We start from the raw sequence: 15,414 nt of genomic DNA, 5'->3' as shown, positions 1-15,414 counted from the left end.
AGGTCTGGGGGTTAAGTACTTACTGAGACATGAGCGTTTGGCAGCTGCACTGGCTCCTCCACAACAGAGGTTTCCTCCCCGATGCACAAGCTCCAATTCCAGGTTGGTCCTGAGGAGAAAGAGCCAGAGCATTATTAGAGGCATGTACACATATAAAAAAAACACACTCTACACACATATAAACATATCAACCCTACAACTGTCAAGCATAACCTTTTAAAGGAAAACTACTCCCAAAAGTAATCACCGACCCTGCATAGCAGGCCATGTCGAAAGGATTTTCAATCTTGCTTTGAAAGAGGCAAAACATCACAATAGTATTTATAAAGCACATTTTATTATCAGTTAAGTTGATATGTTGTAGATTAAAACTCAAGATCAAACCATAGATGCCCAACCCTCTCATGTACCACTATGAGACCATGATGTATGTGTGTTCTCATCAGTGTACTAAATAAAAGACCCAACTCTGGCTTATTCAATAGTGCAGTCCCACTCAGTCAGGTCATTGGCTAAGAATCATATTAGGTATCAGCCGACACACAGTAGAGCTCACATTGAACCTCCACATTAATGTACAGTGATTGTGAATCAGCCAGTGTGTGCGACTGCTGTCCAAAGAGCAAGTGGGAGGCATGGTTTTTGGAAAATGTTTATTTAGCAATATTTCAGCTGTGTATCTACTGAATTCACGAGGTGTGAATTATAGGGCAAATGTTTATTCTTTTATTTAAAATTTTACTACTGTTATAAAGCAGGTCTATAATGGATCACCTTCATTCTACCACAAGTGTTACCTTTGTACTTTCTGAGAATCTAAGGCTAGAGAGAGTAGTACGCTATACAGATTGTAAAGCCCCTTGAAGCGGATTTGTGATTTCTGATATTGACTTATTGTCTCTGAAGGAAAGCCAGCACTAAGGTTCTTTGCAATGTATTGCAGGTTACATGAAGATGAGTCACTGATACAAAAACCATAAATTTTGGGTGCAATGTTCCTTTAGAACCAGCCATTAAAGCAGAGAGTATGTCTGTGTGAGAGAGGGAGTGTGGGTGCTGGTATCTGGTATGGCTGAGTATCATCATATTCAGCTTTTGGGTGTGTAGCCTGCCTTTTTTACCAGTTTGATTAGGAAGATGAAAGATGCTGCCTAGTCAAGCCATTTGCCATTCAATATGCCTGTTTTGCAGCAGCAGTTCCGTATCAAATAAATGACAGTTTTCCAAGACTGATTCTGCACAAGCTGGACCATTAGCATAAAAGCTGTTCCTACCACAGTTCATGCATAATCCCCAATGCGCATTTCCCATGCATATCCAAACACATTTCACTCCTCAATTTTAATTCCCCAATATCAACAGTGAAAAAATAAACTAAAACCTTTAACAAAGTACATAGATGGTGAAAACAGATAGGAATTACTAAAATAAGACTGATCTTAGCCCGTTTTCATCCTGCCACTGGCCATTTCTTTCTATGGGCTGGGAAGGTGGGGGCAAATCCTTGGGTTTCCTGGGAGAAAAAGCAATTTCACATAGATAATGCAGCCACGGTGAAGCTCCATCTGGCTTTTGCTGATAAGAGCGCCCCTGTGACAGAGGAATTTTCCACTCCTCAGGCAATTTGCGTTGTTCATTGAACTTCAGAGAGCCAACAGGCACCCAGACGTACTCAGGGGATCTTTCTGTTCAGGGTGGAGGGCTGAGGGAATCACAGCATTGGGTGGGCAAAAGGTCTGAATGGTTCCACTTTAGGAAGGGCAGAGTTTTTGGACTGGGAGTGGTTTGGAGTTAGAGACCCCAAGGTGAACTGGGGGCCAGCCATTTCTTGTACCTGTGACCAAACTGTTGAGGAGTACAAATACCTGAGAAAGGGACCATGTCATTTTTTCACCCATGATTATGTTTCTGGCTGATTCACCAGAGGATGGGTGGGTGTGACATGCAATTACGATTCCTGGCTAAAATTAAACTGGGACATCTCAGTTGCATCATATATCTCTTAGATGACTAGTTCACTCCAAGAAGAAGTACTGCAACTGAGACTAAGCCATCTTATGAAGGACCACCTGAAATTCCGTCACAGAGGGGGTAATAAAAACATACTCAGTCAGACCCAATAAGTGAAAATAAAGCAAAACTTGACACAACTTTATTGTGGGCTAGAGTGACAAAACTGCTGATGCTGCTTTAAAAAAGGACTGTTCTTGCTACCAATTCCAGGACCAATACAACAGCTTAATGAGAAATATGAAGAAAACAATCAAACACCTTCACAGCTCTCTGAACAACTTAGAAAAAAAGGCAAAGTAATCCATATACTTGGTACAAGTACTATACAGCAACTGGAGTATTGAATTTCAGTTCCAGTTCAAGGATCCTTTCAGGAGTGAAAAACTTATAAAGTAAGACTCTTACACTGAAGAGAGCACACTACTGTCTTTTTTCAGTTATTCAAGATGAGAAGCTGGCCGAGTCAAGTGGAAGAGCAAGTCGACATTTATTCCACTGGTCTCAACAGTCAGTGTGTGCGTGTGTGTAAAAATATGTGTGGTGGTGCAGAGAGAGGACCTCCAAGTTTGAGTGCTGTAGACTTAGAGGTCAGTAGCCACACAGAATCGCTAAGAGATAACCCAATACGACCGAGTCATTGCTCATAACACTAACAACCGATGTGGACGCATACACATGTACAACAGCTTTGCAAGGTCCTAGAAAAAGGAACAGGACAAAGCAAATAAGTCCGTCAGATCATTAAAAAAGGTGCATGAACATTCTTGTTTAATGCAACTTTTTGCCACATTTAAGAATTAATATTAGAAGAAGAAGGACACCAAATTCAAAGTATATACTTGCATGTGACCATTTGTTTTTATCAACCCATCTGTCCATTTCCAGCCACTTATTCAGGTCATGCTGGCAGCAGGTTAAATAAGGCCGCACAAAACATTTTTCCCCAGCTACATTCTCCAGCTCCTTCTGTGGGATTTTGAGAGTCCCAGGCCAAATGGGATATAACATTTCTCCTGGATGCTCTGGGCTTGTCCCCACAGTCACCTCCCAGTTGGATGTGCCTTGGACATCTCCACATAGGTGTTCAGAAGGCATCTGAGCAGATGCTCGACCAACATCATCCATCTCCATTTAACGCACAGAAGCTGCAATTTTACTGTGGGTACTTTATCTTAACACTGAGATAAGACACCATGTAAGTAAACTCTTTGAGCCAAAGCCCATACACAAATCATCATAGTGTCTCAAACTCATGATGTGAAACTTACTACCTACAGCTGACAACATGGTCCTAGGTGAGGGCTAGTGTGCTGCTTTAGGCTTTGTTCCCTTTTCACCATAACAGTCTGCACCAATCTGTTGAGAAACTAACTCCTTCTCAAAAGGCAGCACCTCACTCCCAACTCAAAGCCTAATCACCCTGGCCAAAAGTTAGAGATTATCTGAGGCAGAAGAAGAATTACATCAGAACACTACTTCTTAGATGTGCTGGATATTTTGTCCATAAAAATTACAAAGAGAATTAGTGACGAGGAACAATCCTGGTCCGAAAGACGTACATAGACTTGATGGCCAAACTTCATCATCTCTGAAGTGTCCTTACAAGACTAAGTACTTGTGTTTCACTAATCACAGCGTGGCTCTGCCCTTACCTTGCAACTGAGTACATGAAGAGGAAATCGTTGTCAGGGGAGCCAGGGTTCTTGCCATAGTCCATGTATTTCTTCTGAGTGGTGTTCTTGATGTCTTTGATAACCAACTCCATCTCTTTACTTAAGTTGGACTCCGTCTTTAAAAAATAAGAACAAATTCAAGTCAAAATTCTTCTGGAATGAACTTTGGGAAGCCAGCCTGAGGTAAGAAATCACAGCTTTTCGATCAAACCAACAACTCCAGAAACCTGCACAACATGCAAAATGAAAGAAAATTACAGTTATATCCACAAACTCCCTGACAAAGATTTAAGATGACAGCATTTACAATAAACTCAATAATCCAGTCTGCATGTAAACATACTCACTAATTACACTACTCATCTTTCTGTTATCATTAACAGCAAGCTGAGACAATAGGACTGATCACATTTTACCTTTATTAAAATGTTCTTTTCTCATGTTCCTCCAACAAAGGCAGTTTAGACAGGAGTTTGAAATAACTGATATGATGATTTCATCGTATCAAGAATTAAAATTTCCCAGCTATTTGTCACACAAAAAGACTGCAGACAGTGTAATACAGTAACATGCAATCATAGAAAATGTCTATTTGTAACTTTTACTACAGTTTTCTGAAAGGAAACTGATTTTCATGTGTATCCCTTTGTAAATTGACAGCTTAAATTTGCTGTTTCTTTGTGCACAGTCTTTTTCTCCACTTCATTTTACTCCAGTAGGACAAAGTTGCTATAAGCCGTTGGAGTTCAAACTTCTGACTTTCAAACACCTAAAGGGGATATATAGGAATCAATATGTAATGTAATGGTTCATCAAAGAAAGGATTATTCCAATACATGCCCTGAGCAATATAGAGGAGCTTATAGCGATTAACCTTTTTAATAAAAGTTCTGTGCAATTGTATGAAAAGGTTGCCCATTCTGTCTTTTGCAAGTAGAATAAAGAAAGCATAAGGCATAGCGGCAACCATAAGAACTATAGCTTATAATATAAATTTTAAATGACATTTATCCATATATCTCATACGATCAGAAACAGAATTGTACCACTGGATCTGGTAAACGCTGACGCTAAAGGATGGCAGGTGCTTGATGAAACAGGAGTTTGTTTCTGAATTCCTGAGGGAATTAACCACCCCGTTTCCATCTGCATCAGTAGTCAACACCCCCCTATGATTTGGCATAAGCTGATTGTTTGTACTAATTATAATCACTGTCTATGTTACCACCCGCCACTAATGAGTTGACTGTTTTTAAAGCACAGCTGTGTAAAACATACAGGGGGCTTTTAGTGATAAACTCCTGGCTTTATTGTAAAACTTACAGGGAAAAGGCCAAGTTTCTCCTGAAGATCTTCTACCTCCTTTACAAGCACACACATCTTTTTGTTTGTGGGTGTGTGCCAGGCACCAGCCTCTGTGGACCGCCCGGGGCGACAGGGAAGGACACTATTGGCAAACTGTCGACAGAGTGGGCACGTAAATTCACCCTTGTCAACAGAGAAACCCTGGAGGACCTGGTCATTCTGAAAAAAAGACACATGAAAGTTAAATTTGACCTATGCAATCTAAAGTCAAAATGTGAAAGAAGAAGAATAACACTTAGGATTGCACAGACTTTGAAAATGTGACACAAAATCTTTAGTCCATCCTGCATCTACACTAGGAATATAATCCAAAAATGGTGGCTCCAGGCCTCCAGTGATTTTTATCAATTCAGCCTTTAGTTTAAGTCACGCTAAAAAAAAAGTAGTAATCAAATGCAACAATAATAATGACACAACTCCCACAAGTAGCTAAATTCGAAAATTGTTTGGTATATTAATTCAACTAATAACTTAAATGATTAATCAACTGTTGACAAAATTGTCATTGATTGGGATTGAATTTTCTGTCGACTAACTCATCACTTCACAAGGTTCAAGCTTTCTCTTACCCTCAGAGACTCCATGTATGACTTGTGGCAATCTATATGCAAAGTGTGTCCACAGGTCTGGACGTAGACGCCCCCATCCCAACCTATTGACACAGACTGCAGACAAGAACTCTGCAGAATTCAAAAGAGAAAAATCACATCAATTAGAGTATGCAAATAGGTCTTCAAGTATTCAACCTCCTGCACCTTTTATTTATTTTGTGGTGCTGATGAATTCATAGATTTTTTAAATGTCTGGATTAACAAACTACTAATACTACTACTACTCAACACCATATAACAAAGTGAAAATAAACCAATTTATGTAATTTCTGCTATGTCTTATGAGGTATTTAAAAGGCAGCTTCTTTTCAGCAACAACTAGACTACAAGAGTAAATAGACAGCACTATGTCTGCTAATATCCAAGTCAACTAGTGTAATCATTGTTGGTTCAAATAGGCTTTATAGTTTTATTTTTGAGTGAATGTTGCCCACTGGTGTATGCATTTTCATTCTGTTGTTTGTCACATGACGTTGTGTCTTAAAAGTGGTTGTACGTGACAACCAATTGCTGGCCTACAATTACGCCTACCATAAAGCACTGTGTTTATTTACAAAGACCCTCCAGCAACCTACGGTTTCTTCAGGAGTTCAGTTCAGTCAGTTCTGACATGGATGTAAACCCAGTGTCAAGAAATTCATAGACAGAGCCCTATAACTTGAGCTGCTGAAGCTGTCAGAGCACGATGAGGGATATGAATTTGTGTGTGTAAAAGCGCGTTCAGCCTTTTCTCTCTCTGGTGTAAAAGTGGTAATATTTTCTGCAGTACACCCACATCTTTGAAGAACCGTTGCATGAGTGTGAGCCTGACATCATGAGCCACTCCACACGTGTCTGCAGGGTAGATGTGCTCTTCGTCACTTGTCGGTAGCTTCTTAGCCTCTTTGTTTTTGCAGCGATGCCCGAGCACTGAAAGATAATCACAGAAGTCAGTAATTAATAATTATGAACCTGTCTGACTTATTAAGTATTTACATAAAAAAAGTCTAGGATTGTGATCGGGTCACAGTTCTCCCAGTATCAGGCTGCAACAATTAATTACAATATTCATTAATCAATCATTGTTTTTTTCTTTTTTTGGTTAATCATTTAGATTTCAAAACAATCTAGTAAAATAGCTAATTATGCCCATCGTAATTTATCAAATCCTAAAATGATATTTTCAAATTTCATTTTTTGCCCTACTCACCAGCCAAAACCCAAAGATATTCAATTTACAATGATTTTAAACAGCGGCAACAAATTTTCCTGAAGCAGTAACTGTGCAGCTGAATCAAGACAAAGTTTGGCATTTTTGCTTGATAAACAACTAAAAAACAATCAACTGATATTCAGTATGACTGCCAATTGATTTTCATTTGCTTGACTAATCAATTAACTAACTAATCATTTCAGTCCTATACAGTATGTTTTGCTGCTACCTTCCAGCAGCAAAACTATGCTTTTCATCACAATAGAACAATGTAGAGCTTTAAAAGACAACGGTTCCTGGTCGTCAGAATGGACGAAGTAATTAATGGACCTGCTGTTGGTCATTGGTGGTAGATTTTACAAGATGTTTTCTGACATTGAGGTCAGAGATTTCTGAACCTTTATACTATGTGACTAATTAATCAAAACTGCCATTTATGGATGACACTGAGTGATCCTCCCTGTCTACAAAAATGGAGAAGAAATTAGCTCTTACAACAGTAGGCTCTATGTAAAAGTGAGCAGGGATCAACATGAATGATAAATGACCTAATTAAAACATCAGTAAAACTGCCTATTAAAAACCTGATTCCCAATATGGTGGATCAAAGGTGACATGAATAACTGTTTTTATCCTGACTGCTAATGAAGAAATAAAATGTGAGTGTCTATGAAGGTATGTTTATGAACTGCCATTTATTTATAATTGTACAACAAAATCAAGACAGTGAAATTGTTAGAGGAGGATGCTGGGAAGTGCAGTACCTGAGGATGCCTGGAGGAGAACTACTAGGCCAGTGGGACGGTCCTCAGTGGAAGGTCCACTCTGGCCACAGATCACACAGTCATAAAGAACCTCAGACTCCATCACTTCAGATGCTCCTAGATCCATGGCTGCCTCAGTGTCAGGGGATTCTGTCACAAAAAAAGGAAAATCATAAATCTAAGTTCGGAAAAGCTTCCTTGGAAATACTTTCAGAGAAAATATGGCACAATAGTAATAATATAAAATTATTAAGCACATAAACATAAAACTGTAACAATGGGATACACTGCAACAGCTAAACACAATAATTGCTGAAAGAAATTTAGAGAAAATCAGAAAAGTTTTCATTTGTGTGCCAGGGTATATTTTGTGGTTGTATTATTTCACTATTAGTCTAGTTTTTTTCTTGTTGAGTAACTTTGGAAATTCGTATTGTGAATTATATACTTGAAATTCAGGGGTATAATTCAGGGCTCAGTTACACAACACTACTCAACTTACACTCACAGTTAAAATACTTCTGACTATGATTTTTGGTTTATTCAAACAGTTATGGAAAGAGGAATGGGGGCAGACAGCCAAAGTGGGACTTGAACAGTGAAGTATATAACATCCAAATATCAATACTAAGAACATAAGTAAATTCAATCTCTGCTACCTGTATCGACATGATTGGCACAACACTAGAATTTAATTACTGATATGAAATTAGTTTTAAATGTTAAGAACTGTGTTCAATTTGAGCAGTAAGCATTGTCGAGAAATGTCAAGCTGTGTTGGAAATTGATTTATTGCTTTTTGGAAGAATATGTTCTCAGGAGAGGTCACTGTGTTCCTGGGGAAATGAAAGCTGTTTGCATTAGATGTCAACACGACAGCTTTAGCCCCAGGCCGTCCCAGAACACAGAGCCACCAATGTGTGCGCATGCTCACACAAACACACACACAAAGGGTAAGACAGCAAGGACACAAACTGTTGGTGTACTGCTGCCGCTTTATGCTTCCTACAGCATATATTTGTGATTCCTCTTTTAAGTACTCATGCATGCACACCAGGGTCCAGCTCAGACACAAAATATGCAAAGATAAACATAAGAACAAAGGTTCCTGCCATTGTGAATATAATTCCAAGGTCTTTAAGTGAACTTTGTTTTATTCTGTGACAAAATTTGGTTTGAAGGCCATCTTCAAGACCAAACAGCAAATTCAGCTGCCATAAATGTAATACTTCTTGAAATCCAAAGTTATCAGAAGGGGAAAAGCAAACACGAGGAGGAATACCTTAAATTATCTTTCACTTCCTGAAGAAAATATTAAATATATCAAATTAAAAGATACCTACAGTGCATTCACTTGATTGATTGATCTTTCAATCCCATTTAAATTTTACTTCAGTGCAGGTGATGCAATGCCAGCAGTAAGCTTGAAGTAAAGCAACTAAAGTTACTGCACAGGAAGAAGTGTGCAGATGGAGGTCAGACTAGAGTCCTGCCAGAATGGTCCATCTGATCACAGCAGCCATTATTCATCCACTAACCATGGTGTGTCAGGGTAGGCCCTGAGAGTCCAGCCCACTATTAGTGCTTTGATCCTATGTGCCTCTGCCAGCAGCCACCCACACTCCCACAGGAACACTCTCCTCTCAGCTTCTCCTAACAGGCCCGCAGAAACCACAAGCACTGACTTGGCCCACTGTCACCTTGCCCCAGTGTAAAAAGAATAGCAATGATAGGTTTATTTCAGCCAACAGCGCTTTTCTGCAAGGGCTACAGTAGCAAGATGTCCTTCAAACAAAAAGTGTTTATGTGTGTTTTTGTGCTTTTATAAAGGCCTTGTATGCCACTGTCAGAACAAACCAAGTTTGATAAGCACATTCTATCAGACTGGTTGTTGTAGCGCACACAGTAGAGCAGTCCCAAATCAGGTCTTGCTGAAGCAACAAATATCCAGAACAGTGCTCAGAGTAAATTGTGGATTTCCATTCCACATTTTGAGTCAGTGCTGCTTGTTTGTACAAAGAAGAAGCTCTATGGTAAATAAAAGACTGCCCAAAGAAATTTGTTTATTTTAGAGAAATTAATCTGACTAAATTGTCGGACTTGAAAAATGAGCACTCTCAGTTTGAGACCATACAAAACAATGCATATCTTGAAGCGCACTAGATTAGAAATAAATGAGAAGTTTAGGTGCACTTGTTAAGCACCTCTACCACAAACCTCACCTCATGCATGAGTTAACTAAGAGGGAAAAAAACACATTCACCAGCACTCTGCCATGACAGGAGGCAAACACTTTGCAAGCAGATATTAGTCTGTGTTAGTAACTGAAAGTTGTAAAACTAAAGCAACAAGTTGGCAAACAAGGTGAGCTGGCCTTTTCTTACCAACATCCATAGCTGTTTCCATGAAACTCTTCTGTCTGGAGGCAAATTCAGCAAGCAGCTTCTGCTGTCTCTCTCTAGCCCTTTGACGTCTGAAAGAAAAAAAATGAGTGAAATACTATTTAATGAATATGCAGCTATGTGAACAACCCAGTTTTTTTTAACTTGAATTCAAAACTAAATGAAAACTACATCTGTACTATCTACTATAATATTACAGTCTACTGACTTTTAAAGACTTTTAACCAGTAATAATTTTAACCAGTATCGAAACAATTAAATAATTTCCATGAGAGAAGATGCACTCAGTAAGTGAAAACTGATATATTTCATACAACCACTTGCTCCATTAAAGAATTAATTACAGTGTTTCCACTTCACAAATGCAGTACAGTGTCCTGGGATTGAGCACGTCTGTTGTGCAGGGCATGTGTCCCCTGATCACCCACACCATGTGCAGCAACAGAGCCTTCAGTGTAGCAGGGGACACTGTTACATATGTACCAGGTGTCTGATTTCAACAAAGCTGTGTTGTGAAAGTTGGAAAAGGTGATTATTAAACTAATATGGTGGGTTGAGCCCCACTCTGCAGACTTACAGTGCGAGAGCTGACTGCAAATTAAGTCCCTAATAAGAGGACATAAATAAATGCAGACAGGAGCGTCACAGCTCAATAATTTTCACTGATGGCTTCAGGGGCGCCGACAACCAGCCTGAGGAATAGGCAGCAGCCTCTCACCGCCACTGACCACACTGCTGCCTGACTGTTGCCATGGAAACCTAGTTCGTGTGAATGGGACTACATTCTACCTTTACCTTTGTCTGTGGGGTGAAGCCAACCCAAAAAGCAGGCCATTATCAAATGGTTATAGCCCATTCCATCATCATTTGAGGAGGGGAATGGGAGACACAGACTAGTGGGTGAACTTGAGGTGAAAAGCCAAAACCCACTGAGTTTGACTTCACTTGCAAATGGGCAGAGTTAATGGCAACACATATGTGTGCATAGGTTATTCTCTTACCAAAGAAAATTGTATGCAGACATTTGATATCTTCAGAAATTGATAAAAACCTTGAAATTTTAGCTAACAAAGAGGCTTAATCAGCTGCTGCTTTGGCCATGTGTTAACTGTAACATAAAGAATATTTGTATCTTGCCACTCTGCATATCCAATTCCCCACAGTGATTTGTACAGCAGTTTAAATGATACAAGGTGACAGGCTGAGACAATCAATTCAGTGATTAATTATAACTTCCTTTGATTTGCATTCATTTTGACTAAAGCCTTTTCTTTGCAGCAGCAAGTGCTTACTGGATACATGTCATGCATCCTTGCACACATGACTGGCTTTGAGCTGTTGTTCCAATTAAACTGTTATACAGTAATATTATTCTTGTCGTTTTATAGACAAAATTATAGATTATGTCTTGATTATAGATCATAATAATACACATGGTGATGCATCTTTGTGTTCAAATAGCTGTAAGACCACAAAATCAATGCACAGCCACTGCAAAGATAATAATATCAGTATGGAAAATGGAGCTGTACAAATCAATTGTAGATTACACTACCTTTCTTCTTTATCCATGGCTTTCTTGTCAGTGGGACTGTTCTTCTTTGGTGGCACTGGAGGACACACCTTTCCACAAATGTCCTGGATGCTACGCTTGATTTGGCAGCTGCGCGTGGCTGCCTTGGTGAGGATGCGCTCAATGGCTGTAATGCCATCTCCATGAGCATGACGGCTCGTGTCCATATCCTCTAGCCAGGACGCTGACAGAGAGTTCTGCTTGGAGGACAACTTCTGGTGGAGCTTGATGAGGAGGGACAGCATGCTTTCTCGGATCTCCAGAATCTCCGTCACCAGCTGGGGGTGTGAGCCTGGTGGGACCCAGCGTGTTGAGGAGCTCTTGGGCCTGACAACCTGGGCGGCTTCAGTGTTGCTGCGGTTGATTATCTCCTGGAACTTCCTCCTGCGCTCCGCCACAAGGCTGAACACCTGAGCTTCACGCAGGTTCTAGGAAAGCATTAAACATATATGTTTATTTTTAAAATTAAATATTTTGTGAACACTTTCATATAAAACATGTTAAAACACCATGAAAACACACATTTGTTTTTACATGGGTAATCCAAGTCTGACAGTGTTAATGCCATGTTCTAAAAGGTACAAGAACCTGCTGTAAACACACATGGCGCATAAATGCTGTGACACACATATAAACTTATTTTACGTCACTTGATACATATTAAGTATCAAGCCCACACTGTATCAGCACAATATGCAAACAAAGAGAAAAGAAAAACTTTGTGACCAACATCCTCTCCGGTTCCACCTTTATCTGGGCGCTTTGGCAGACCTGTCTTTAAGCACAAACATCATCTCCTAAAATTACATCACTAATAGTCTGATAGACTTTGATGGATTAGGGAGGTGCTTCATTACCATAGTCAGACAGGGACAATACATATAAAAGTCAAATTAAATGTTCATTATAAAATTTCAGCTGACGTCTCATGAATACCTTTGCTGATAGTGCTCAGAACAACCAGATTCCTGGGAAAATTCTGTCGTAAAAGCACACAAGCCATCTAAAAGATTGCCTTGACCTGACCTGACAGAAAGGACCACAGCTGCACTGTTAAATAAACATACATCATACAGCCCAGTCAAGGCAACATCAATCATACTGACGTGCAGTTAAAAAGCGTTTACTCAAACCTGCATTACACACGTAATTAGTTTCAGCAGTCAAGAGGGAGGGGAACTGCTGAAGCATGACATTATACACACGCCATAACACACCAAGGCAGACCTCCTTTGAAAATCACAAAACAAACACGTGCACAGAAATTCTCTCATAACAAAGATAAAATAGACAAATGCAACTGCTGGTGGCATCAGAGCCATCAGGCTTTTTTTTTTTTTTATAGAAATGGGTGCAGACAACTACCTCTCTCCAATTCCCTGAAAGACGCCTGGAGTTCTGTGGAACGAGTACAGCAAAATGAGCAATAATGATAATGAGGATATGAAAGAGGAACATGAAGTTACCAAATAAACAATGTAGGATGATAAATAAAGCCTATGCATGGCAGGGCTGAGCTCAAAGAAAATGTGAAAAACCAATCTCATACAAATCCAATACAAATCTTTCAAGGTTTTTGTGGCCCGAAACTTTGTCAACAACACTTATAGTCTGTTATGTGATTTTTTGATCTATGTATTCATGTGAAGTCGCTGCACTGCAAAGACTAGAGAAAAACTATTTTAACTGGTACTTGCTAGATTGGTTAATTATTTAAAGACATTTCTGGAAATATGCTTGCTTAATTTCTTGCTAATGGTACCACTCTAATACCTTTACCAAAAATATGAAGCCAGAAGCCAGTTAGCTTAGCTTAGCACAGTCTGGAAACAGAGAGAAACAGCTAGTCTACGAGCACATCTGAAGCTCGCAAATTAATACTTTAGATCCCATTTCTTTAATCTGCACAAAAACAGAGGTGAAAAAATTGTTTACATTACAAAGCGGTTGTGCCAGACTATTTCTTAGTAGGGAGCTGATCACAAGGTGATGTCTGTGGCTGCACTCCATTTGGCTGTGCCAGCATGCCGCTTGTTTAAGGAAACTGGTGCTTGGAGTGCAGGTGGTAGGCATCAGTGATAATCAAACAGCAGCAGTTGAGCGCAATGCAAACTTTAATTCAATCTTTCCACAGGTTTTACTGCTACAGACTGCATTTTCTATTCAGAATCATCCACTACAAGCTGTGTGAAATGTGTCTATGAATCTATATTGTTTACAATGCTGTTGGTACATGTGTTATTTTGTTTATTTGCCACACGGAGCCATTGATTAGACATAAGCGACATGTGCCATGTTATGTGCCTAATTGTGGAAACCACACCCAGCTGTCACTGTGCTGGTTCATTAGCTGCTGGAGGACAAAAAGACACAAAACAAAATTGTCAGCAACACCAGTGCCTTCAAATACCATCCAGCAGGTGCACTGCAACATTGGGAACCCCCTGGAGTGTGTTTTTGGACACCTGATGAATTGGGTCTCCTGAGAAAAATATCTGGGCTTTCTTCCCCACCCAGCCACATTGCACTGTAATTAACGGTACTGTAATTCAGCTCAGCCTTTAGCAGAGCTTCCTTTTACCTGGCCATAAGAGGACGCTTCAGTGCTGGTGCTGGGAGGGGTCTCTCTTTTCACTTCAGGGGCTGTCTCAGGAACCCGAACCCTCACGAAGTTAATGACATGGTGCAGATTGGAGAGGAGGTTGGTGCCAGGGAACCAGCTGTCATGGCAGTGCTCCTCAATGCAAGGCTCCTGGAAGCATAAGATGCACATTTTGTAGGATGCTGGTTTGCAGTCTACACAGTGAGAAGACTGGCTGCAACTCATAGCCCCCATATCTCACCTCATCCTCCTTGTTGTCTTGAACTTGGTTGTCCAAGCCCAGCTCAATCAGGTACAGCACCATGCACAGCACATGCTCAGACATGTTCTGATGATCCATCCATATCTAAAAACATATCAAACGATTAGTTTAAAATAAAGAACATGTAAAACCCTCTGCAAGTTTGTCACCGTTTCTCATTTGATAAAAACTGTTTGACCTGTAATAATACAGAAGAATAAGGCAGCCCTCACTACTGATGCAAACTGCGCCAATGTTGTTGCAGTTGAACGACTGATCACCTGTCATTGCCTGTGTATTTTTGTTTCTATATAATGCAAATCTACACAATGAGGTCTGTTCATTGTGTGGTGCACTCTCTGCATTGTCAGTCCTGTGTTGTACTAATATCTTGGAACATCAATGTCAGTACCAATTAATTGCCAAGTAATATTGTGCACCTATTAAAAATGGCAGACAGAAACGATTAAGCTAAAGGTGTAAACTGAGATGCCAGGGCAGCACAGCATTATCACTTGAATAGTTGTTGAAAGGCTCACCTTGTAAAGGAGAGTGAATATCACAATGTGCAGTGTCTTGCAGTGCAACAGCTTGATTAGGCCTTTGTAACACGGGTGCAGAGGAGTTCTCTCCTTGTAAGGCGGCCATGGGTTGCCGGTGTGAATACCAGACTGTTTCAAACTGGGTGAAGTCATCATCAACAAGAAAAAAAAAATACCAGAGAACAATCAGCAATTACCACATCCATAAGAATGCATGCTAGCTCACAGAACAGAAGGTTAAAAAAAATCCACATAAATTAAACAATCAGCGAAATAAGAGTTTGACAAAGTTACTCCTAAAACTGAAAGTAATTTACTGTAGAAAAGATTTCAGTCTGTGCAACAGAATAGCCAATGGGCAGCACGGTCGCTCACTCTATTAGTGATGATGGGATCATTGTTATATAAAACGCCAGTTTGACAGGCAATCCATCAT

The 15,414-nt window shown here is 39.9% G+C and overlaps 1 protein-coding gene across 2 annotated transcripts in view; it reads right to left on the bottom strand.

The window, feature by feature from the left end:
* ubr3 (ubiquitin protein ligase E3 component n-recognin 3) overlaps positions 1–15,414 on the bottom strand; it is a 41,414-nt gene that overhangs the window by 14,203 nt on the left and 11,797 nt on the right. The window contains exons 20-31 of one of the 2 annotated variants that reach the window (XM_071474299.1): positions 14,976–15,117; positions 14,437–14,541; positions 14,175–14,345; positions 12,959–12,991; positions 11,576–12,021; positions 10,003–10,091; positions 7,619–7,768; positions 6,438–6,571; positions 5,621–5,731; positions 5,010–5,210; positions 3,666–3,802; positions 24–109 (exon numbers count right to left, since the gene is read on the bottom strand). In XM_071474299.1, the coding sequence (XP_071330400.1) occupies positions 24–109; positions 3,666–3,802; positions 5,010–5,210; positions 5,621–5,731; positions 6,438–6,571; positions 7,619–7,768; positions 10,003–10,091; positions 11,576–12,021; positions 12,959–12,991; positions 14,175–14,345; positions 14,437–14,541; positions 14,976–15,117 (1,805 nt within the window). The remainder of the gene's footprint in view (positions 1–23; positions 110–3,665; positions 3,803–5,009; positions 5,211–5,620; positions 5,732–6,437; positions 6,572–7,618; positions 7,769–10,002; positions 10,092–11,575; positions 12,022–12,958; positions 12,992–14,174; positions 14,346–14,436; positions 14,542–14,975; positions 15,118–15,414) is intronic. The other variant, XM_071474306.1, reaches the window with a different exon arrangement.

Source organism: Trachinotus anak, unplaced genomic scaffold (assembly GCF_046630095.1).
Source record: "Trachinotus anak isolate AG129_WGS33_773 ecotype Australia unplaced genomic scaffold, CSIRO_AGI_Tana_v1 ptg000001l, whole genome shotgun sequence".
NCBI lineage: Eukaryota > Metazoa > Chordata > Actinopteri > Carangiformes > Carangidae > Trachinotus > Trachinotus anak.
This window is presented reverse-complemented; position numbering and strand designations above follow the sequence as displayed.